General features: G+C 38.9%; 1 protein-coding gene across 3 annotated transcripts in view; it reads left to right on the top strand.

Annotated features, from left to right (window-relative positions):
* Positions 1 to 24,300, top strand: part of UTP20 (UTP20 small subunit processome component) — a 91,924-nt gene extending 67,624 nt beyond the window's left edge. For all 3 annotated transcript variants that reach the window (XM_057740507.1, XM_057740506.1, XM_057740505.1), the window contains 22 exons: positions 218 to 501; positions 2,083 to 2,222; positions 2,424 to 2,580; positions 6,030 to 6,128; positions 6,912 to 7,079; positions 8,471 to 8,637; positions 9,331 to 9,472; positions 10,235 to 10,351; positions 11,650 to 11,820; positions 12,055 to 12,186; positions 12,598 to 12,708; positions 14,567 to 14,646; positions 15,444 to 15,513; positions 15,648 to 15,830; positions 16,561 to 16,692; positions 17,186 to 17,318; positions 18,848 to 19,035; positions 19,790 to 19,861; positions 21,730 to 21,993; positions 22,193 to 22,319; positions 23,555 to 23,700; positions 23,974 to 24,300. In XM_057740507.1, coding sequence (XP_057596490.1) covers positions 218 to 501; positions 2,083 to 2,222; positions 2,424 to 2,580; positions 6,030 to 6,128; positions 6,912 to 7,079; positions 8,471 to 8,637; positions 9,331 to 9,472; positions 10,235 to 10,351; positions 11,650 to 11,820; positions 12,055 to 12,186; positions 12,598 to 12,708; positions 14,567 to 14,646; positions 15,444 to 15,513; positions 15,648 to 15,830; positions 16,561 to 16,692; positions 17,186 to 17,318; positions 18,848 to 19,035; positions 19,790 to 19,861; positions 21,730 to 21,993; positions 22,193 to 22,319; positions 23,555 to 23,700; positions 23,974 to 24,129 — 3,239 coding nt within the window. In that variant the 3' untranslated portion in view covers positions 24,130 to 24,300. The remainder of the gene's footprint in view (positions 1 to 217; positions 502 to 2,082; positions 2,223 to 2,423; positions 2,581 to 6,029; positions 6,129 to 6,911; positions 7,080 to 8,470; positions 8,638 to 9,330; positions 9,473 to 10,234; positions 10,352 to 11,649; positions 11,821 to 12,054; positions 12,187 to 12,597; positions 12,709 to 14,566; positions 14,647 to 15,443; positions 15,514 to 15,647; positions 15,831 to 16,560; positions 16,693 to 17,185; positions 17,319 to 18,847; positions 19,036 to 19,789; positions 19,862 to 21,729; positions 21,994 to 22,192; positions 22,320 to 23,554; positions 23,701 to 23,973) is intronic.
* Positions 24,301 to 24,970: the final 670 nt, after the last annotated feature.

Genomic DNA, 24,970 nt, shown 5'->3' with positions numbered 1-24,970 from the left:
TTTTTTTTATGATTCTCAGTTTATTTGTCTCTATTCCTCATTAGGCTAAACTGTAAGAAAGTGAAGAACCATAACACTCGTTTACTGCTGTTTCCTCAGCCCTTATCTTGCCCTTATCGTTGGTGGTATTTTTTATTAGATGTTGGTAGAAAAGACTACTTAACTGTGTTGTTTCCTTATTTGATTAAAGGCGACTTTTGTTGTTTACTAAACATAGACACCATAGAAGTGATTGAGTTGCCAGAGCATGAAGCCATGGAATTAGAGCAAATGGACGAGGACGAGAAGGAAGATGGATGTAAGACTTTGTCGGACAATAATGAAGAGCTGGAAAACCCAGCTGATTGTGAAGGGACAGCGGCTAAGGAATCCGAGTGTATCACAAAGCCCATCTCTTTCCTTCCTCGGAATAAGGAAGAGTTGGAGAGAACAATTAAAAATATCCAAGGAACCATCACTGGGGACATCCTCCCCAGGCTCCATAAGTGTTTGGCATCTACGGTAATGATTCTGTTTGGGGCCCAGCAGGTCTGTGTGAACTTGGGTGTCTGTGGGGCCCTGTCAGACTGAGGCTCCTAACCATGTGGACTGACATCAGCTTTCGGATTTTCTTTTATCTCTACAGTTCACAGTTTACCTCCCTTCTTTTACCTCATCATCTTCAGGTTCATCTTGTACAGCTAAGGTGCTAATGTTCCTTCTTCTTTATGATTTTGTTACTGGTAGACATATACTTTTCTATCTCCAAAGTAGATATTAAGATGACTCCCATTTTCAAAAAAAGTTATTAAAAATTAGAGTATGTTTCCCTTTTCTGCTTCTTGGCCACTTCTCTGCTTTTCAAAACTACATATTTTTCAGGACTTCCCTGGCGGTCCTGTGGTTAAGACTCCACACTTCCAATGCAGGGGGCGTGGGTTCAGTCCCTGGTTGGGGAACTAAGATCCTGCATGCCTTGCAGCGCGGCCAAAGAATTAACAAAAAAAAAGAAAGAAAGAAAACAAAACTGCATCTTTTTCTTGGTTAATAGAGGTAACATTTAGGAGTGCATTCTCATGAAGCCAGAGCCTTTCCTTCTCAGTGTAGAACTTGAGCTGGCAAACTGTGGCCCATGGGTTGAATCTAGCTTGCAGCCTGTTTTTTTAAATAAAGTTTTATTGGAGCACAGTTATACCCCATTCATTTACATATTGTCTGATTTTGCTTTTGCGTTACAATAGCAAAGTTGAGTAGCTTCAATAGAAGCCATAAAGTCAAAATTACTTAACTATCTGACCCTTTACAGAAAAATTTCAAACCCCTGATGTAAAATACTGACTTCATCATTTTGTATATTTGTAAATAAAGTTTATTTGAGGCACCATATTTTTTATGTACCAACAATGTCACTTAAACACTTGAAAGTCCCAATTAACACAAATTTTATGTGACTTTTAAAATATTTCACAGCAGTCTTAACCCCACATCAGTGAATACTTGGTCTTATTTATTGATTGGTTGGTTGATTATTCCTTTGAAAAGAATTTTTTTTTTTTTTTATTAATTTATCTTATTGGCTGCATTGGGTCTTCGTTGCTGCGTTCAGGCTTTCTGTAGTTGCAGAGAGCAGGGGCTACTCTTCGTTGCAGTGCACGGGCTTCTCATTGCAGTGGCTTCTCTTGTTGTCGAGCACAGGCTCTAGGCGTGCAGGCTTCAGTAGTTGCAGCACATGGGCTCATTAGTTGTGTCTCGCGGGCTCTGGAGCACAGGCTCAGTAGTTGTGGCGCACGGGGCTTAGTTGCTCCATGGCATGTGGGTTCTTCCCAGACCAGGGCTCGAACCTGTGTCCCCTGCATTGGCAGGCAGATTCTTAACCACTGCACCATCAGGGAAGCCTGAAAAGAATATTCTTATTCCCGTTAAAGTTTATACTTTTTGGAGGGTTATCAAATTGCATAATTGAGTTTGTTTTTTAAGACATTAAACTTAGAAATGGATAGAAGATATATCAAAAGAGCTTATCTTTCAACTGCAGAGTTGTAGGGTTGACATGGCCCTAATCCATTTAGTTTTGTTTTAATTTAACCTAAATTTTTCTTACAGACTAAAAGAGAAGGAGAACACAAACTCATAAAATCAAAGGTTGTGAACGATGAGGAAGTGGTTCGAGTTCCTTTAGCTTTTGCCATGGTTAAACTAATGCAGTCCCTTCCACAGGAAGTTATGGAGACTAATTTGCCCAGGTATGTTGTGTGACAAATTAGAAAAGTTCAGTGACACTTAAAAATTGGTTTTCTTCTCTTTTGTCAGGAAGAGAAGTATTGTCACAATTTACTGTAATTTAGAATCCTAATTGGGATAATTTGAGTTATGAGTAATTAAGAAACAAAAGGATATTTTTATTTGGTTCTGTTAATTTAATTAGTCAATTTCTTCTGTTCTAGTATTTTGCTGAAAGTGTGTGCCCTCCTCAAGAACAGAGCACAGGAAATCAGAGACATTGCACGTAGCACTCTCACAAAAATAATAGAGGATCTGGGTGTGCATTACCTACAATATATTTTAAAAGAATTACAGACTACCCTTGTGCGTGGCTATCAGGTAAATTGCATCCTGTACTTTATATTCAAATTGGGTTAGAGTTCAGATAGTTGCACTTTAAACACTAAGTCATGGTACTTTGGGTCTATCTATCTTTGGGTTGATCTACTGGGAGAGCAAGCAAGAATATTTAAAATTTTTTCAGGAGTATTTTTAAAAATCTATTTTTTAAAAAGCCCTTATATTTAAATTTTTTAAAGATCCTTATAGACCCACATTTCATAACCTATGTTTTTCTCTCAAATCACTTGATATCGTTTTGTATTCTCTGAGTTCTTAATAAAATGTTTGTTGATTGTATATTGAATGTATAGCCACAAATGTGACTATATAGCCACAAATGTGAACAATAAAGAACATACACATTTGTTTAGGAGTTGAAATGTATGACGTCATAAAATTAAATAAGAGCACCAGGTGGAATACAAAGCTCTTTGAGTAGTTACCTGGCTGTCTTGCTACTCCAAGTGTGGATCCCAGACAGGCATCAGCAGCACCTGGGAGATTGTTAGAAGTATGGTTAGGACCCTATACCTGACCTACAGAATCTGCATTTTAATAAGATCCCTGAGTGATCTAAAGTTTGAGAAACACTGCAACTTATTTTTCTCAAGTACCCAGCCAAGACTCCTTGACCTTCCAAGTCCTAATTTGTTCGAAGGTAAGGTTCCTATTCTATAGGTTATAAGTAACACACTAAAAATATCAGTATTCATCGTGACTATCTCTCTTTGTATAGTTTTTTAGTGGTTGTTCCAGGTTACCATATGGTAACCCACATGGTTACCATATCCATACTTAACTTTTAATGATCTATTTAGAATCAGTATTTTACCACTTCAAGTGGAATGTAAAAACCTTATTACTGTATAGATCCCTTCACCTTTCCTTTGTTTAAAAGTTGTTTATGTATTGTTTCACCATGTATTGAAAACTTATCAGGCAGTGTTAGAGTTTTTGCTTTTAATCCTCAAATATGCCCAGGTATTTATCATTTCTCTTGCTCTTCCTTCATTTCCAAATTTCCAGATTTCTTCCTGGTATCATTTCTCTTCGGTCTAGGCAAGCTGGTAGAGCAAGTGCAGTGGCAACAGGTGCTCTTCGTTTTCCTTCCCTGTGAATGCCTGTTTCACCTTCATTCCTGAAGGATGTTGTCACTGGATATATACTTCTGCATTGACAGTTATTTCTTTTCTTTCAGCACTGTAAAAGTGTCATGCCACTTCCTCTGGCCTTTCTGATGAGTAATTAAATTGTTCTTCCCCTCTAAGTAATGCATTATTTTTCTCTGGCAACTTTAAAGACTTTGTCTTTATTTTTCAGTTTGATTATGAGTGTGGGTTTCTTTGGGTTTACCCTGTTTGAGGTTTGTTGTGCTTCTCAACCACATTGGGGAGTTTTCAGCCATTATTTCTTTAAATACTTTTTCTGCACTGCACTCTTTCTCCTTTCCTGGGACTTCAGTGAAATGTATGTTTGACTTTTTGGGGGAGTCCCATCCATCCCTGAGGCTCTGTTTGTATTTTTTTTTTTTTTTTCAGTCTTCTTCCTTTCTGTTTAGATTGCATAATTTCTATTGATTCATCTTCAGGTTCACTGATTCCTTCCTCTTTAATCTTCATCCTGCTATTGGACTCATCCAATTTTCTTGTTTCAGTTATTGGGGTTTTTTTTTTTTAGTTCTAAAGTTTCCATTCATTATATCTTCTGATTCTTTCCAAACACTTTGTTTTTCCATTAGTTTCAGACCTCCAACTAGAAAGCTGGGCCTTTATTTCTCCCACTTTGCCATGCACTTCCCACAGCTGTACCCACACAGAGGCCAAGCAGTGGCAAGGTAGAGAAGGAGAAAAGCAGCTAGTTGGCTCCCCGTCTCAGAACTGCAGCCCCACTGAAGGAGAGGAAGGTCTCGTTGCAGAGTTGCAGCTGCTGCAGTCCTCACATCTAGGCCACTGCCACCATCACCACAGGATCACTGAGGGACTGGGGTGTAGGAAATGGAGAAAAGAAAAGAAAGAAAGAGATTCGCTTAGTCTCTTGGAATATTCTGAGTTCTCTCTCCTACTCTTGAAGCCATGGGGCTTCTTGTAGAGTTCTCTGCTTCCTGGCATCCATTTCCATGTTGGCTGGGGGATAACTGTATAGAAAACAGGGGTAAGCACACTGGAAGTTTGGTGGTACTTGCCCTATGGTGTTCTTCCCCAGTGGCAGCTCCATGCACCCTGTCCCGGGCTTATAGCTGCACTCAGTGGGAAAGACAGGATAGAGTGTGCTTTCTCCATCTTACCTAGAACCGGAGCCCCTGTCAGTGTCCATGTTTATTCTTTCAGCCAACCTGTATTTCATGGCTACCTTGTGTGAGGTGCTCTTGGGCACTGAGCATACCAAGATGAATACAGTACAGCTGTCTTTGAGGATTCATTCACACATTTAATTGAGCAGGTTAGGTATTTAAATAAGTAGCCCTTTTTCCTTTAACCACCTGTTCTTCCAGTCCATCTCATTATTCATTAAAGTAAGTAAAATAGGGATAAGAGAACAGCAGTTTGGGTATTAGTGTTAATCATGTAGACAGAACCAAATGTGTACTCTTCAAGTTTCATGCTTCATCCCCCTAAAAGGATTTTTAAAAATTATATAAAGCCCTCAGCAAACATTTTAAATATATAAAAGTACTTAAAGATCTTAAGTAGATATATATGAAATTATGACTTTAAAATCTAAGCAGTATATGGGCAGCCAAGTGTATTTTCCTAGCGTGTGATCGTTATCTGAGGTTTACCTTGATGATTTGCAGCACTGGAAGCGGCATACGGAACATACCCCGTTGTGTACTCTGTATACTCTGGCACCATCTGGTTTCAGATCCTGACTCCACCACTTCCTGTTCCTGTAACCGTGGGCAGTTTGCTTGACCTTTTTGTGTCTCAGCTTCCTCATCTGAAAATGCTAATAATATAGCACCTAAGCCATAGATAGAGTGGGTGAGGATTAAATGATTCAGGACGTGAGGTATTAATACAATGCCTAGCCCATAGTAAGCTCTAAGGAATGTTAGCTATGATCACTGTTGGGGGCAAAAACCTATTTCCTTCTTAACACCTTTTGTACCAGGTTTGATTGCATTCAGTGTTGGCAGGCTCCTTAATTCCCAGGTTGGTTTTTTAAAGGTTTAAGACTTGTGCTGTTCTTTATAAATCATTGGCCTGATTTAGTCACAATAATAGACCTTAAGCATGGTGATGTGTTTCTGAGCATCTTTTCTACAAAGTGACCATTTGGTTAAAGGATTTCAAACAGTGATATAAGTATGTGTCATTTGTCAAAGCTTCTCCCTGCAGTAATGACAGGTATGTAATCTCAGTGTGCCCCTGCAGTACTTCTAGATCTTGTTTTTTCTACTGTAATGTTCTTAATCATCCATATTCTTATTATACATTTCGTTTTAGGTCCATGTGCTAACTTTCACTGTTTACATGTTGCTGCAAGGCCTCACCAACAAGCTACAAGTAGGGGATTTGGACTCTTGTTTGGATATAATGATTGAGGTAAGATTTAGAGAGAGGAATTCTTTTTTTTTAGAGGTCAAAGAACACAAATCAGTTCACAAAATAAGATAATAATAGCCTATAAAAATGAAAATAATGTACTGTCTCATCTCTTAGGCTAGCAGAGGTTTAAAAAGCTGACTCGAATGAATGAATGACTACATAAATAAAAAGCTAAGACTCAGATGACGTGAGATGGGCACCCTGCTGTTGTTATTAGGTCCTGAGTTGGTTTAATCAGAGGTGTGGTCTGGAATTTGTACAAAAGTATATTTATCAGAGCTTTATTTATAAGAGTGAAAAATTAATAACAATCAACTTTTAAAATCAGATGATATGATACTTTGAGGGGGTAGGATTAGAAAGACACTGGTACACAATCTTTTGTTTATTCATTAAAAATACAGCCACTGCATTTTTAATTAAATGCATTAATTTTGATAATTAAGTTACAAGTATCATGAGAATTTCTTAAAGGGAAAGTAAGCTACTCTGATAATATCAAAGAAGTGCCTATTTATATATTATATAATTATATATGTAAATCTAGGTAGTATTCTTCTTTTGTTTTCCATTGGTGTAAACCTTGAAGTGTTTCTGTATTTGTTTTTTAGTAATTGGTCCCTAAACTACACTGAAAAAATAGAAATTCCTATTGTCTAATTTTAATCCAGTCCAACATGCTTTCCTTGACTTGGACATACCACACATTTTCAGAGACTGCTTATGTTGGCATAACTTGCTGAGTGCACATAATTGCCATTTGGCTTTTTTCTTTTAAAGATTTTTAACCATGAGCTGTTTGGTGCCATTGCTGAAGAGAAGGAAGTAAAGCAGATCCTCTCCAAGGTCATGGAGGCACGAAGAAGCAAGAGTTATGATTCTTATGAAATCTTGGGCAAGTTTGTAGGAAAAGATCAGGTTACACAACTCATCCTTCCACTGAAAGAGGTAAGGACTTGAATGTAATACAGGGGATTCCCACCTTACATTATCGTGAGTTCTTGAAAAGAACCTTGAGCATCATGATTTGGTTTGGTGCTGAGGACACCGGTGCCATGTGGCTGGCAGCTCTGTGGCTGGCAGCCCTGAGATGGATATTCCGATCTAAGAATCAGAGTCCCTGATATAAACCATGAGATGCAAAAGGAAAGGCAACAAGAATTGAACTACAGGTGAATTATACAGCTGGGTCCCATCAGCAGCTAAGAACATAGCCTTTTGAGTCAGACTGCTGCTCCCAGGTTGCCAGGAGGAAGAGAACTGGCATTTATTAAGCAGATACTATGTTCTTAGCACCGTGCTTCATTATCTCTGCTGATCTGCACAACCATCCCCCTGCACAACAATAAGTACTCCTGTCTTACAGATAAGAAAACTCAGGCTTAGAAAGGTAGAAGGGACCATGGCTAAGGAGAAAAGTCAGGATTTAATTCCAGGTCTTTCTGATCCAAAGCTCACATTCTTTCTACCATTTTCATTTTGCTTCCGGTTGGGCAGGGACTGTCATTTACCTACCTTCATAGTGTTCTCTGTGCCTGTTGCAGGGGTGAATAATAAACATTATTAATTGGTTTTATTACAGTTTTATATAGTAAACTTAGAGCAAAAAGCCCTAATGATGTGAATTAACTATAATTCCACATGTTTGGTGCTAGGTTAACTCCCTAATTGTTCCTGGAATGCATTTAGCTTACCTGAGCCTAATTTAAGAATGTTAGATATGTTTTGAGGATGAAAGAAGAGTCGACAAAGCACACATATTTTCCATGTAAACTATCAAGTCCCTCGAAGTTTATCCATGTCCTGTGCAGGGGAATAGCTATGACAGGCTGAGGGTTTTACTGGGGTTGATGGTGCTGGGCTCCCGTTAAGTTCCTCTGATTTGACCCCATAACTAATATTCAAGCCTGAGCCCTGGCCATCCCACCACTTCCTTAGCGTGGTTTCTATGAGTAGTGACAGCATTTTGTTGGTGTTGTGTTATGTGTATGTGCTTAACCTATAAACCACCCCATTTAATGACTTGGAAGGGTAACATCTTCCTAGTGTCACATCCTATCTCCAGCCCTGTGCCCAGACCTCATCAACAAAGAGAGTGCCAAGGAGGCACAGGAAATCCAGAGGCACACAGAGCTGGCAGTAGTTACCTCTGGGGTTGAGGTCATGGGTAAATTTGACTTTTTGTTTTATATCTATGTTTGAAATTTTATTAGGAATATGTTTCTTTTTTAATTAGGAAAAAAAATTTTTTTAAGTAAATATATAAAAGAAAACTACTATTATAACAAATCAGAATGCACTTCTGTGTTACCTTAGCATGCATTTATGTTTGCTTCTAGATCTTGCAAAATACCACGAGTTTAAAACTGGCCCGGAAAGTTCATGAAACCTTACGTCGAATCATAGCAGGATTACTTATAAACCAGGAAATGACAGCAGAATCCATTCTGTTGCTTAGTTACGGTTTGGTCAGCGAAAATCTCCCCCTATTAACAGAGAAAGAAAAGTAAGTTTAAAAAAACAACTCTTTTTTTCGATGCGTGCTTCTAATAAGCCATTCAGTTCTCAATTACCCTTAAGTGGGTTCGTTTAATAATTTACTTTAGTAAAAGAAAGAACAAAAAAGGTATATTTATCTGAGTTGTGAGATGGTACTACTTTGTGGTGTTTGGGCTGAGGTCCTTCCAAGTGGTACATGTCAACATGAGATTATTTTTCTGCTGAATGAAGTAGCTATGAAGGCAGCCAATTTAACATTTCTCTGATACCACTTTTGTTCTAGATATTTACTGAATCAAAGTTAGGATAGATTTTAAAAATATACTTCTTGTTCTGATCAAACAGATTTAGACCTCCAAAGATTTTTAAATACCTATTTGTGAACTTCCTTTGCATTTTGCGTTTGTGTTCTAAAAGAGACTCCTTGGCATTTTTCAGAAATCAAAGAAAGGGAGTGTCCCCTTGCTTTTCGTCTTAATTTAAATATGCGTTCATCTGTCTGACTCCTGTTTCTAGGGTTCTAGAAACTTTGATCAACAACCTAATCATCTCTTCTGTGTCTCGTAGTTAAGGGAGAAAAAACCCCACAGCAAAGAGCACATTATTTGGTGCTGTGACTACTGAAAGGGGCCACAGTAGCTTCTGAGGCATGGAGCGTACAGTGTGCTTTCCACTAGTTTTCATTCTATTTGATTGACAGAAATCCAGCAGCCCCTGCACCAGATCCACGTCTGCCACCCCAGAGCTGTCTTCTGCTCCCCCCAACTCCAGTTCGAGGCGGGCAGAAAGCTGTTGTGAGCAAGAAAACCAATATGCACATATTTATTGAGTCTGGGCTTAGGGTAAGAATAAACCTTAAAGTAAGACTTATTTATCTCTTCTAGTACTTACTTTGGTGATATAACTTTCTCAGAATTAATCTGACCTAATATTTACAATACTTTCACTGTTGCTTTGCCCATAAGTTTGCACCTCTGAACTACTCTAAATTTTTTTAAAAAGATGGTGAGCTTTTGAAAACTCAAATGTGACCATTTTATTGTATATATATTTTTTTAATCCTTCACTGGCTCCCGTTTTTCCCAGGAGGGAGCCCTGTCCTTCACTTGGGCCGCAAGGGCATAACCTCATGATGTACATGTGGCTTCCCTTCAGTTCTCTAAAGTCACCACACTTTTCCCACCCCAGGACCTTACCATCTACTCCTCCCTCTGCCCAGGTCCCCACAGAACTCTCAAAGCACCCTGCATTTATAGTGAATTATTCCCTAGAGTCTGTCATCCTGGCTAAGATCCATCAGGGCAGGGACACTGCTGATCTTGGTTATTGCCACGTCCTTCATGCCAAGCCAGTGCCTGGAATCAAAGCAGATGCTGAGTAATAACCATTTGGTAAATGAACTTCGAATCTCAGCTGCATGGCGAGCTCCCACCTTCTTTACTTACTGAGAATCTCCCAGGTGGTTCCCCTGTCCTCACACTCTTCATAATTTCGGATAGAAGCATCTTAACATTTCACATTGGTCTCTTAAAATCATTTCACCTTCACCTCACTGATTTGGTCTTACGGGCAACTGACGTGAAGTATCTTTTTAAATATTCTAGCTGTTGCATCTTAGTCTGAAGACTTCCAAGATCAAGTCTTCAAGTGAACATATTCTGGAAATGTTGGATCCTTTTGTGTCTCTGCTCATAGACTGCCTGGGTTCCATGGACGTGAAGGTGAGTATCTGTTCCTTCACAGCAGCTGTGTTGTGCAGAATACCTAGAACTTATTTCTAGGCTCATGCTCCACTAGATGATTGAGTTTTTAAAGAGATGTACAACATCATGAACCACCTCTGTTCCCTGCATTAAATTACTCCCTTAACAGCAATTTAATAATAATGGATAGCACTTAACATTTGTAAAAGCCCTTCTAGGTACATTAATTGTTTCATTTGATCCTCACAACAACTTCATGAGGGTGAATGGAGCTGTCCCCATGGCAGTAATCATCTTGTCAGCATCATCCCTGTTGCTCCTGCTCACTGCTGTGACTCCTCATAACAACCCGTGAAGCATATGATGTTTCTATTTCATAGATGAGGAATCCAGGCCTTAGGCTAAAGTGACTTGCCCCATATCGCAGATCTAGGATGTCAGCCTCAGTCTGACTCCAAAGCCCACACCTTTCCCACTTTCTCAGATTGCCTGTTTTACAGCAGAGGTGCCAAGAGGTTAAGTATTTAACATCTCTGTGGTCAAACAGGTGATAAGCTGCAGAGCTGGGATTTAAGCCCTTGTCTTGCTGACTCCTGAGCTCTTTCCTTTGTCTTTTAATCCAGCCCAGTAAGGCCATCCCAGCAACCAGAGCATAGCAGTCTGTTAGGTAGAGCTGAACAAGGTGAACCAGCTGATCTAGGTAATCTAGAAGGTTTGGCCTGGAGGTTCAGGGATTCTTTTGTAGTCACTTGGTCCCAACACATTTTTTCATACCTTTGGCACTGCACTTAACTATATTAAATTATAGGTCATTGTTCTTGTGCTTAATTTCCGAGTCAGCTATCTGCTCCTTAAATGCAGAATGACATCCTTTTTATCATCGTATTTCTAACACTCTGTAGAGTGCCTTGTGTACATAATACAAGCTTAATAAGAATGGATTAAATTGAAGTACCATTCTAGAAAATTGAAAAGGCATTTATAATGTGCTTTCCAGAAAGAAAGGAAAAAAATGCTAAAACTAGCTGGCCCGTCTGATCATTTACCTATAGTAGGTTAAGAATATGGTGAGGGAGCACCTTTTCTCTCTTGCTTGGGATATACCTTCACTTGTTATGCAGAAGCAGTAAGATCTTCTGCAACAGGGAAGAGGAAACTTCCCTGTCTTCTTACAGTTTTAGCACAGTTCTCTTCCTTAGTGGAAAGAGCACTTCGTTCCTTCAACTCGAATGCTCAGTCTACACAGCCTCAGGTGCTGGACTGTTGAGTTTGGTCACTTCATCAGTTGATTGGCTTTGTTTGTTTCTGTTTTTCAGGTGATCACGGGTGCTTTACAATGCCTGATATGGATCTTGAGGTTCCCCCTGCCTTCCATAGAAACAAAAGCAGAACTGCTGACGAAGCACCTTTTCCTTTTGCTGAAGGACTATGCAAAACTTGGGGCTGCCAGGGGCCAGAACTTCCACCTGGTGGTAAATTGCTTCAAGGTGAGGTGTTTTCACTTGCATTTAGGAAAAGCCAGGGCCAGGACTGACATCACAGTGAATTTTCCTCCTCATCCTTTGTGGTCATGGTCAGGATTTCTTCCAGATTAATTTGCTACGGCCAGAGTGTTGGTATCCTGTGTGAGAAACATTGCTGTTGTATTGAGTCCTTATCATTCTGCTGGATGCTGATCTATGGAATGTCTTGGCTGTTAACCTCATTGTTGTAACTTGCAGTGTGTGACCATACTAGTGAAGAAAGTGAAGTCGTACCAGATAACCGAAAAGCAGCTTCAAGTTCTACTAGCATATGCTGAGGAGGACATTTATGATGTGACAAGACAAGCCACTGCATTTGGTCTTCTGAAGGTTGGTGTCACGAGCATGTTGGTTTATGCAGTGTGTGAGCCTCATGTCAGATATTTAGAATAACGTGGAACATAGTGTTCTGACCAGCTGTAGATAGTTCTGAAATTGATTTATAAAGAATAGTATAATGTGGTGGATTAATTATAAGCTAACATATCAACTTATTAAAATGTTTGAACGTGAGCTGTATATTAAACTTCCAGGGAATTCTGTACAAATGCAGGTGCTCCGCTTGTACATGTCATAAAATTGACCATTTTAACCATTTTTTAAGTTTATATTCTTTTTGGAGATACTTACATTATGTTTGAAAACTGTCTGTGACTGCTTTAACATCAGGTCGGCTTAGTAAACAACAGGCCATCTGCAGTGAAATATGAAATAAGTATGTCTTTTCCTTTTGTAATTTAGGCCATTTTATCAAGAAAGTTGTTGGTTCCAGAAATCGATGATGTCATGCGGAAAGTATCCAAGCTGGCAATTTCTGCACAAAGCGAACCTGTCAGAGTCCAGTGCAGACAGGTTTGTAGAGAGAGCTTATTCCCATAGCAAGGGTTGGGCCCTGTCTTCTCTGTTTGGTTTTTAGGTAGAGAGATGTCAACACGGACTGAATTCTGAAGACTTTGTATCATACTGTTGCTTTATTCTGAGACTCAGGAGCCCATTCACATATCAAGTGTAAGGCCATTTTTCAGTATAAAGAGCATTTTGAATATAGCCCATATGTGGTATGTTTCAGGTGGACGAAGAAATACATTTTCTTTCTGCAGCATGATAACCTGCAGCAAAGGTTTCCATCCAGTGGTCCAGTCATTGACCACTTAATGTATATCACTGTGTACCTGGTGTTGCTGGAAGAGTGGTTATCAAAATTTTTATAGTCCCTATCTATCCTATAGCAGTCATGCACAAAGCAGAAATCCCACAAATGGTTATTTAATTACAGACATCCTAAGTGCCAGGAAGAAAAAAGTACTGTTGTATTTCATCACTTACAAGACACACCATTACTTATATACCTCAAAGAAAGAAAGAAACTCTGACAGTGGTAAGAGAGCATCAACTGTAAGATATCCCAGTTTCAGATATGGTAAAATGTGGAAAACTATTCTTCTTAAAATTGACAAAATATGGAAAAGCATATGATAAGAGCATATGACATGACATGGAGGACCACCCTAGTGAGATAGTGGGGGAAAGCTTTCCTGAGGATTGGCATGTAAGCAAAGTTTGAAGGAAGAATAAGGCTTAGCCTTATAGGCTAAGGAAGATAAGCCTTGAGGTAGGTAAGAGCTTAGCTTGTTCAAGGTTAATGGGATGGGGGGGGTGGGGGCGGGCCAGATCAGGCAAGACCTTGTGGTCTTGTTGAAGATTTAGGGCTTTGTTCTAAGAATAACAAAGAGTCATTGAAATCAATAGACAGAGGAGTGACATTTAGCAGATTTGTGTTCATAAATTTATCCTGATCTTATGAATGGATATCAGCCTGGGAAATGGAAAAGTCTGAATTGGAAATATGAGTTCCAACTCCTTGGAGTTAAAGGAGGGCCATCTTTAGAAAAAGTTAACTCATTTAGGAAGAAGGAGGGTCAGCTGCTATTTATTAAGCACTAGCCACATGCCCCACACTTTAAATACATGGCTTCTATTTGTAACTATCCTTCAAAAGAAACAGTACCATCATTTTATGGTTGGGGAGAAACAGGGCTTGGTAAGTTTAATGATGTGCTTAGTTCCCACAGTTTATTAATAAATGAAGCTGATAATACAGTAGTCTGAAAGCAGAGCCTTTGGATGCAGATAGACTAGGCATGGGATTCTGGCAGTGTCATGTGAGCAAGTTACTTGCCTTATGTGCCAACTCCATTCTCTTCATCTGTAAAGTTGGGGTCACATCACCTACTTCCAGAGGAAGTAATGAAAACCAACCAAGAAACACTTAACCCAGTGCTTGACACAGAGAATGTATTTAGTAAATGCAGTAGTTTTCATCAGTATTATTATCACTATTATTGCTATTCTTATTTCAGGGGAAATACGGGGTTGAACCACCGTCCACACTCAGTTCACCACAGCCTCCTGTCAGAGACATGAGCTGCCGATGTGTGAGCTGAGATTTGGAGCCCTAAACAACCATGCTAATGGTGGGCCCAGACTTGACTCTTAATCAGGCAGAACCTAAGGAAGTGAAGTGGGAGGAAAGAAGAGGGGCACAGTTATTGATTCAGAAGGCAGACCTCACCTAACTGATCACCCTTCTGAAAGGTCTTTGTAGCCTTACCATGTGTGGCCTACCAGTGTGTCCCAGAAAGCAGCTCAGGAAAGAGGAATCCTGGAGGGACAGGATCCAAATAATCTCCTGTGTGACTTCTGTTCCTAGGTTTTTCTGAAATATATTCTTGACTATCCCCTGGGTGACAGATTGAGACCAAACTTGGAATTCATGCTCGCTCAACTGAAGTAAGTTGAAGCCATACACTGCACAGGGCAGTGGGGTAGGGTCTTCTCTCCTTTTAATGTGTGGGCTATCTTAAAAACAACAAAGTCGGACTTCCTAGGTGGCGCAGTGGGTAAGAATCCGCCTGCCAATGCAGGGGACATGGGTTCGATCCCTGCCCCAGGAAGATACCACATGACTCAGAGCAACTAAGCCTGTGTGTCACAACTATTGAGTCTGTGCTCTAGAGCCCATGAGCCACAACTACTGAGCCCATGTGCCGCAACTACTGAAGCCCATGCGCCTAGAGCCCGTGCTCTACAAGAGAAGCCACTGCAATGAGAAGCCTGCACATCACAACGAAGAGCAGCCCCCGCTCACCACAACTAGAGAAAGCCCGTGTGCAGCAACTAAGACCCAACACAGCCAATAAAATAAATAAATAAATTTATAAAACAAACAAACAACAAAGCCAAAACGTAATGGCACATTCTCTGAGGATGCTGTCCTCTGAATCACTGACTTCATTGTTGAGCATTGTGTGCGGCTTCATACAGCAGTTCTGCAAGCTGCTTTTCGGTTCAGTCTGGCCATCGATTGTCATTAGAGTCCACTTAGGAGAATGGCAAAAATCTAACAAAATGACATTTAAAGCTGCATAGTAACATGATAAGTACATGTATTAAAATTGGGAAAATAGAGTTTGTTTCCACTTTTTAAGAAATAGACTGGCACCTTGAGACAGTATTTTAAATTCTTAAAAATAATTATTAGTAAATTTTAAAGTTACTAACAAGTCTTTCTAATGTTCTTACCCTAGTTATGAACATGAGACTGGGAGAGAGTCCGCCTTGGAAATGATAGCTTATCTCTTTGACACATTCCCTCAGGTACGGTGAATCACAAAGACAAACTCTGTTAGCTGTGGCTCCTTCGAGCCCCCGGGAACCCACAGTCCTCCCTTGGTAGGACATCTGTGAGAATCCCAGTCTAAGCATGCTCATAAGTGTCTGTTTTCTTCCAGGGACTGCTCCATGAGAACTGTGGAATGTTCTTTATTCCACTCTGTCTCATGATGGTGAATGATGACTCTGCCATGTGTAAAAAGATGGCATCCATGGCGATCAAATCCTTACTCAGTAAAATCAGCCTTGAGAAAAAAGATTGGCTCTTCGACATGGTTACCACCTGGTTTGGGGCAAAGAAGGTTAGGGTTGCTTTTAGTCATGTTGCAAAGAAAAGTCTGAGCTTTTGGTGTTCATACTTCAAATAAGAATACATATTATACATTGTTGAATTAATTTTTCCCAAATAACTCTTTTTTTAATTATGGTAATAATATATTCTTATAGTAAAATTTCAGAAGATTTAAGAAGTTATAGAGAGTAACATAAAAAATCACCATTCCCACTACGTGGTCAGTGTCACCCAGTTATTCCACTACATGAATGTATTATAATTTACTTAACCAGTCCCCATTGATGAATATCTTTGTTTACAGTTTTGCTTATACAATTTATAGAATGTAATTTTTGCCAGTAATTGTATCCACTTGCTGAATCTACCCCCATCATCACTGGCCCATCTTTGTGGAATGTAAACAACATATGTCATAATTTAATACTGGTTTTAAGTATTAAAATCAGAAGTGGGTTTTGTGGGGGAACCTAAAACTTCTTCCTTTTTTTTTTAGTTTAAAAATAAGAAAATATGTATTATTTAGTGGATAATGATGAATACCACTTTTTTAAATCTTGTTCTGGGGGGTGAAGATTTCTCTATTTTTCATGTTAGCCACCAAAAATCCACATTCTATTGATTGCTGGTATCATAAAGAACTACTGAGGACAGAGTCATGCCCACCTTCATTTTATAGTTTTGGAAACGGCCTCCCAAGTTGTGCTGATACTGTCTTGTAATGGTTTTATTTTTGGTAGAGCTTAAGTAGACAACTGGCTGCCCTGATCTGTGGCTTGTTTGTGGAAAGTGAAGGAGTCACTTTTGAGAGAAGACTTGGAACTGTTCTCCCTGTGATTGAAAAGGAAATTGATCCTGAAAACTTTACAGATGTAAGTTATTTGCTAGGGAGTAAAACTCTTGCTTATTTTTATAGTTTTACGTAAGGTGGTATAGCTAATAGATTAAGTATTTTTAACATTTTTGTGTTCAAAATGGTTTTTTATTAATAAAAGCAAGAACTCAGTGCAGTTCTATCTTCTTTTTAAAATGAAGATTAAAGTAACTTATCTTCCACAGTATATGACGATCAAAGTTTCTTCAGCCCCCCAGGGGACAGTTAGCAATGTCTGGAGACATTTTGGTTGTCACAACTGTAGGGTAGAGGGTTGCTACTGTCATCTAGTGGGTAGAGGCCAGGGATGTTGCTAAACATCCTCTAGTGCACACAGGGCAACCCGCCAAAGCAAAGAATTATCTGACCCAAAATGTCAGCAGTGTTTAGGTTGAGAAACCCTGGTAGAGATGTACATTCTGGAGTAAAAATGCCTATCAGATACTTTGAAATTATTGTCTTAATTGATTTAACATCCCTCCTAATTTTAGATCATGGAAGAGACTGAAGAAAAAGCTGCAGATCGCCTTCTGTTTAGTTTTCTTACACTGATAAGTAAACTCATCAAGGAATGTAATATTATTCAGTTTACCAAGCCCTCTGAGACTCTGAGTAAAATCTGGAGTAAGTATTTCCTTTTTATTTAAATCTAAAAAGAAACACATTAGAAATATATATTGTCAGGGGGAAAGCCCATGAGAAAAAGATGTAAAAGGCCCTTTCAGATTGATTGCAGTGAAAATATTTCTTTCTGGGGGAAAAAACAAATTTTTATATAAATATATATATACACACATATATATGTATATATATCCTTATAAATAATATATTTCATTTATAAATAAGAAAGAATATCAGTTATGGAGGAGTAAAAGAAAGGAAAAAGTTTCCCAAAGTCCTCCTTGCTACTTGATTATTTGTTATACATTTCCATTCAGTCTTCCTTTTGTCAAATAGGTTTTTTTTTTTTTGAGGTTGCATAATTCCGTATAAACTTTTATATCCTGTTTATACCTAAGTAAGCATATTATAATACTGTAACATACTTAGTAGGTAGTCCTTTTAAATGGCTGTAAATAATCCATCATGTATATGTGCCATAATTTACTTAAAATTTCACTTCTATGGGACTATTTAAGTTATATATTATTTAAATGAAATAAAATGAAATGCATTTCTTTAAATGAAAAGTAAGATCCTGGAATTTTTAATTTAACATTTTAGTTTTGATTATTCAGTAGGAAATAGACTGCAATGAATATTTTAAATACCCACTTGTTTTAAGAGAACTCATGATTTTATGAGAAATATTCCAGTTACTAAGTTACTAAGTGGCCTACTCTGGTATGGCTCCACTGAGATAATTACAAAGGTTCATGGAGAAAAAAAGTAAAACCATCTTCATGAAATAGAGCAGCATAGACTAAAACTCAGATATGAGATGGCTCATTTAGAATTTTAGTCCTGTTACCACAAGGCTTTTCTACTGCACTTTCCAAGTGTGGTATATGGACAGTGGCCCTATACCATAAGAGTATGAGCTTGAGGGATACCTCAAGGATATGAGCTTTGGGGTCAGATTGAACTGGGGCCCAGGCTTGGTTCTGCCTGTTACAGCTTGGCACGTTACTTTGCTCCCTCTGGAACTATAAAATGGGAATGACAATTCCAACCTCACAGAACTGTTGTGAGGTCTAAATGAGATAATATGTGTAACACACTTAGCCTGTGCCTGGCACATAGAACACCTTAGTAAATTATACCTTTCCAGTCAGCTACTTGGAGCCACCGATTTCAGTAGTTACGAGGAACGAGTATGTACCCATGTATGTATTTACATTAATTTTAATTTAGAAATTGTAGCTGTTAATGCTGTCATATCTCCTTGGGTCTGAAGCTATTTCTTATGAATCTGGTCTGTTTTTAGGCTTACTCGGACCTCTCTCATGTCATTTACCATGGTAGAAGTTGGTTCTCTAGTTGTTTCCAGTCTTTCCACCTCACCTCTGGGAAGCAGGGACTATTTTGTTTATCTTTGGTTTCTAAATCCAAGCACATAATAGACACTTAAGTAGTGCCTAAGTTAGTCATGCTCACCACCATAGAGTCAGGAAGGCCTTGAGATGTCTGAGGATGCGTTTTGGCTCCCATAGGTCACGTGCACTCTTACCTGAGACATCCGCACAACTGGGTGTGGCTCACCGCAGCCCAGATTTTTGGATTGCTTTTTGCCTCTTGCCAACCAGAGGAACTTACCAGAAAACGGAATGTCAAAAAAACTAAAAAGAAACTCTCAGAACCTGTAGCAATCAGCTTCCTAACAAGTGACCTTGACCAAAAGGTAAGTTTTCTTTAAGAACTTTTCCTTCCCTCATGATCTACATGAGATGTTCATTCTGGTTCATGTAACTATCTTGGGGTTGGCCCATGGGAGGAACTCTTCCAGTCAACAGCTTGATGCACGGTGTGGGTGCGTAGGAGTGTTAGTAACTAGAAAGGGGTCACCCTCAAGGCCAAGGTTTTTCAAAGATAATTTTTAGACCATTAGTCTAGTGAGACTTTTGCTTATGTAGCATGTTTATCTTCCATTATATATTTAAGTTCTTTATTAATACTGGAAAATAAGATACTGTCTGTCCTGCCTCCTTCATAAATTTGTTGATGACTTGAGATCATGTTCATGAAAATGTTAGGTAGGGACCATGTTATATCTGTCTCCGATTTCCCAGGGCCTAGCACAACGCCTGGCTTATAGTGGGACCTCCATAAACATTGAATGAGTGGAGGATGGAAGGGAAGAAAAGAGGGGGAAAAGGTATTTGAATGTTGCAAAATTGTCTACTGGTAATCTAAAGGATTATGATCTACATTGCCCCAGAGCTTGAAAGTACCCCATGTCTTTTAGCTAAAATGCTTACGGCAGATAGAAGGGAACAGTTAACAATTTCTGGTCATTAACCTTCCCTCTTCAGATCTACACAGATTCAGAGCAAAATCTCCTACCTTAGTTGTATTATTATAGTTAGTTACTTGCGTTTTTAAAAACAAATCAGAAATACCCTGCATTGTGTCTGCCAATGTCCATTTTTTCACAGATGAAAAGTATCTCTCTAGCCTCTTGCCATCAGTTGCACTCCAAATTCTTGGATCAATCTCTAGGAGAGCAGGTAAGTATTATAATCCTCCCAGTTAAATAGAAGGGACCTATTCTATCAACAGTATAGGAATAAGCTCACATTTGGTTTTGGTTTTGTTTTGGTTTTGTTTTTCGTAATTAAAGCTTGGGGAATTAAATGATATATAATCAAACACTTAAATGCATGTTCAGTGAGGCACATATATCTAATTGACTCTGGGGTCCATACTGGAATTACTCCTGGCTCTGTTTAAAATTCCCAATAAAGATGATGCAGTAGGAGCCTGGCTGTCAGTCTTTTTCATCTTCAGTTTTAACATATCTGCTCCATATTGTAACTGATGCTTTGAAGGGCATTGATTGATTGTTTTTATATTAAACTGTAATATTGAATTTCCTTCCCTTATCCCTGGAAGCTGAAGAGAAAGTAATAAGGTTCATGCTGCAGTGTGGTCTGAGAATTGTCTGTCCTTAACAGAAGGCAGATAAATCATTCCACCACCAAAAAGCTTTCTGTAGTTTCATATTATAAAATTTAACTCTTAAGTAAAATACAGAGGAGAAAGCATTTGTAAATATGCAGTACATGTAAAATGCTTTTGAATGGTTGGTCTACTGCTCCATTTTATTTTTTCCTCTTGAGAGAGCAGCTGGGGTGGTAGATGATGTGACACGGATGCGGTGTCAGGATGTAAGCAAAGCACTTGACCACGTCTCTTGTGAGCTATTATGAATAGAGCAGTGTAGATTAAGGGACTGGGCAGGGTTGGGGAGGGAATGGATGGCTATTCAATGGATAGCAAAGGGAGGCCAAAGAAATCATGCCAGAGGGGACAGTGGGTGGGGGTCTCACACAGTATGTTTTAATAGAGGCGAACAAACCATACAAACCCAGGACAAGTAGGAAGAGATTTAGTAGTCCTGACCCAGGATGAAAGAAATTATGGTTAGATTTTAGTTCACCTTAATCTTAGAGTGAGTTAACAATGTGAAGTGGCTGTCACAGGGAGAAAAGGCCTCCAAATCTGGTACTGTCCTCACGGAGGCCCAGCTTCCAAAAGGAAATGATAATCTTGGCATTAACTCTTGACGGCCAGGCTAGTGCAGTATTCTGACTACCACATTTGGGGGAACTTTGGGCACACAGCTCCTCTTGCAGAGTAGCCAGGACAGTGAAGGAACTCAAAACCGACTTGGTGTCCTCCTTCACATAACAGGTGTGAAATACCCACATCAGAGATTTCAAGGATGTCGCAGTTAGGACTCAATAAATGGGTCCATTATTATAAGACTAAAAAAAATCACCCCTGGGCAGTTTAACTGGACCAGATGGGATATGCAGGAAAGAGGAGCTCAGTGTATAAGAACTTGGGTTTCAATTCTAAAGACCTTTGAATCCTGGCTGACCACTTTGTCTTTGGGTGAGATTTAACAACTCTGAGCCTTGGTTTTCTCTTCTGATAATAGTACCTAATGGGTATATTTTAAAGTTGAATTGGAATGCTGTATACAAAGCAACTAGTCAGTGCTCAATAATGAATCAATAAATGGAAACTGTTACGTCAGTGAAGAATGAAGGAATTTAATGAAATGAGGATCAAAGCTCTCTTGAAAAATGTAAACGGATGGTCCAGAATGAAATTATTTACTCAGTGGAACCTTAAAGAATAGAAGCAGGCCAAATGGGAAAAAGTTACATGGAAATACGTTTGGACACCCTGTAAGGTAAACTCTGAAGAATAATCCAAAAAAAGGCTCGATCATCCATTTAATAGTGCAGTAACCAGTTTTTTGTTCTCTAATTGTAGGATACCTATTTTAGCTTCTGCTTTACTGAGCCATATTTATTTCAAGATCAGAATCCAGTTCTTACCCTTCCCCTCTCCCCTTTTTTTTAAGGTTATTAAGAATTTGTTGTTTGTAGCCAAAGTCTTATATTTACTGGAACCTGATTCTGGGGATAAGCAAGGTAACATAAAAGATGACATGGAAGAACAGGAAGTTTTAGGTGATGGCATGGCCAGAGAGGATACAGAAGAACACAAGGCGTGTGCAGATAAGAAGGAAGAGTACAGCAAGCCAGCCACGCTGCTGTGGTTGATCCAGAAGTTGTCCCGGATCGCAAAACTGGAAGCTGCTTATTCACCTAGAAACCTCCTAAAGGTGCGATGCGTGTGCAAAATAACTGAAAGTTTTTTTTTGTTTTTTTTTTAAGTATTTTAATGGTATTAGTTATTCTCCCAGGTCCCTAGGAACTTTTGAACCCAGGACTGCAGCAATAACAACTGCCCCCAAATAGACCTCGTTTTCTAAATTAACTGTGTAACTGCAAGTATAAAAGAAAAATGATCTGTACTTTCAGAGAACATGCATCTTTAAGTTTCTCGGAGCTGTAGCAATGGACCTTGGAATAGACAAGGTGAAGCCATACCTCCCAGTGATCATAGCTCCTTTGTTCCGAGAACTGAACAGCACCTATTCGGACCAGGGTAATTCTGCAGCCTCTCTTCTGATTACTTGCATGTTAGGATTCTTATCGTCTCTCCTGAATGCTTCCTTCTTCCTTTTTGTCCTCCTCTGCCAGAGTTTAAGAAAGAAAACTTGCTATGTATCAAGATGATTAATAGCAAACAAATAAGGCATATTTGTATTATTTTTGAGTGTCTTCTCCTATATGCTTTCTTATGCCCTAACAGTGAATGTTTCTTTCCTAAAAGATGATGTTTTACTCCTAAGCATAGATTAAATATCCAAAGAAAACTAACTTGGGGTGGTTCTAAACCTCACAGTGCTAGGAACAATAATGAACAAATAAAATGTCATTATATTCTCTTAAGAATTATAAGGCAAAAATGTGAAAGTTTTTAGTTAAATATTTGAAATTTTCCAATTATTTTTTCTTGCCTGATACATTTCCCTCACTGATCCTAAGTGGGAATTAGGGGTTGGAAAGTGAGGAGGTAAAGTGGATGTTGAGTTTTAAAATAAAACAAATGAAGTGAATGTCAAAACAGAAGCTGTTTTAGTCCTGCAACCTTGAGAGTTTCCTTCTTCTTAGAGAGGTTGGGTTGGCTTTGGTTCTCTGCCAACATTTATTGAGCACCTAATATTGCCAGGCACTGGTGGGGTTCAACATTGGAAGAGGCCCAGTCCTTATCTTTAGGAAGCTTGCAATCTAGAACAGGTGTCATGAGCTTTCCTGAAACTGAATGCAGAAATCCGTGAATGATTTGCATTTGGGAGAGAGGTAGGGAAGGGTGGAAGTATATGGCTTTTTGTCAGCTTCTCAAAGGAGTGTTTGATCCAAAAAAGAGGTTACAGCCAGAGCCAAGCCTCTCTGACCCTGGAATTAGAGAGGGCCTAGAGAAACACACTTACCTTTCTTTGCCCCCATCTGCACAGAGCTGAGCAGGTTAATAAAAGTAACCCAATACATTTGTCAAGTTCTCAAATTACTTTTTTGTCTTCTGAGCCGGGACTTCCTTATGAAGGGCTTCATGGCCTCTGATCTCTTGCTGCATCCTAGTTGAGGTGGTGGCTCAGAGTGCTGTGTCCAACACTTCTTGTTCTCCCATCTCAGAAACTGTTTTAGATCAGTGTTTAATGTTGAAGTGATAAAAGTGATAATGCCTTGGGAGTTTAAATTTTGCATGTTGTTAATTTTGTATGTAGTCAAATGTGTCCTTTCTTACATGTTTCTGATTATTACTCTGTGTGTGATCAGATCCTTCGCTGAAGAATCTATCCCAGGAAATCATAGAATTACTGAAAAAACTGGTTGGGCTCGAGAGCTTCTCATTAGCCTTTGCCTCTGTACAGAAACAGGCTACTGAGAAAAGGGCACTCCGGAAAAAGAGGAAGGCTTTGGAGGTAGGCCTGCTGTTTGAAAATATGCCATGTTCATTAGGCTTAACTATTTTTAACCATGGGTGTGTGCATGCATGTGTGTCAGACTTACCCAAGGAGGAAAGAGGAATTGACTGGGTTTGAGAAGTGGGACTTCATAGCTGGGGCTCCAGATTTTCTTTCATGGACATGTATTGCATTTGTGATGGTGAACAAAATGGTCCATTCCTGCATTTGATTTTTATTGGTTTAACATTTACTTTGAAAGTAATATAAAATTTCTATTTGTTTTCCAAGTTTGTAACTAATCCTGATATCGCTGCCAAGAAAAAGCTGAAGAAACACAAAAATAAAAGTGAAGCAAAGAAGAGAAAGATCGAGTTCCTGCGTCCAGGCTATAAGGCCAAGAGACAAAAGAGCCATAGCCTGAAAGACTTAGCAATGGTGGAGTAGGGTGCTTCCTGTGCACTTTACAGTGTGTCCCAACTTACCCCGAAACATGAACTTTCTGGTGTACCTGCTGGTCCGAAAGCATAGCAGGTTTTATTATTTAAACTTTGGCATAGATTGTACATTATACAGTTTAATATAATTCATGCTCGTTTTTAATTAAAATATTTCATAATTCTACTGTATTTTCACTGTCTAAAAAGCATTTGACACTAGTGATAGTTTAAAATGTATTTTTTTTAACAAATACACATTAAAATAGCAAGACAACATGTAGAAGTTAGGAGTAAATCAAACAAATGATTTGCAATACTTTTATGGAAGAAATTATAAAAGTTCATCAAAAGGCATTAAGAAAGATCTGCACAAATGGAGAAGTATAACCATGTTCACGGGTAGGAAGATTCAGTATCATAAGTTGCTAGTGCTTCCCCAGTTGGATTCCACTGGTTAAATGCATATCTGAGCAAAATCCCAAAGGAGGTCTTATCATCCCAACAAGCTGATTCTAAAATTTATATGGAATATAGTACGTCAAGAATAGCCATGATGATCTTAAAAAAGAATAGGGTGAGGGACTTGCCCTGTCAGATATGAAAAATAAGACAAAAAGTGCTATCTACAGAGGGACAATGTGATAAATTCTACTTCATTAAAATTAAGAACTACTTACAAAAAGACACAACTGGGACATGGTACATACCATATAATCATAAAAGACTGGTAGTACCCAGGCTATATAATGAATACCTATGAACAAAGATAATACAGTAGGAAAAGTGGCAAAAGAGAGAAATAGGCATTGCAGAGGAAATATAAAAGGCCCTTAAACCTTAGCATTTAG

This window comes from Hippopotamus amphibius, chromosome 7 (assembly GCF_030028045.1).
Source record: "Hippopotamus amphibius kiboko isolate mHipAmp2 chromosome 7, mHipAmp2.hap2, whole genome shotgun sequence".
NCBI lineage: Eukaryota > Metazoa > Chordata > Mammalia > Artiodactyla > Hippopotamidae > Hippopotamus > Hippopotamus amphibius.
This window is presented reverse-complemented; position numbering and strand designations above follow the sequence as displayed.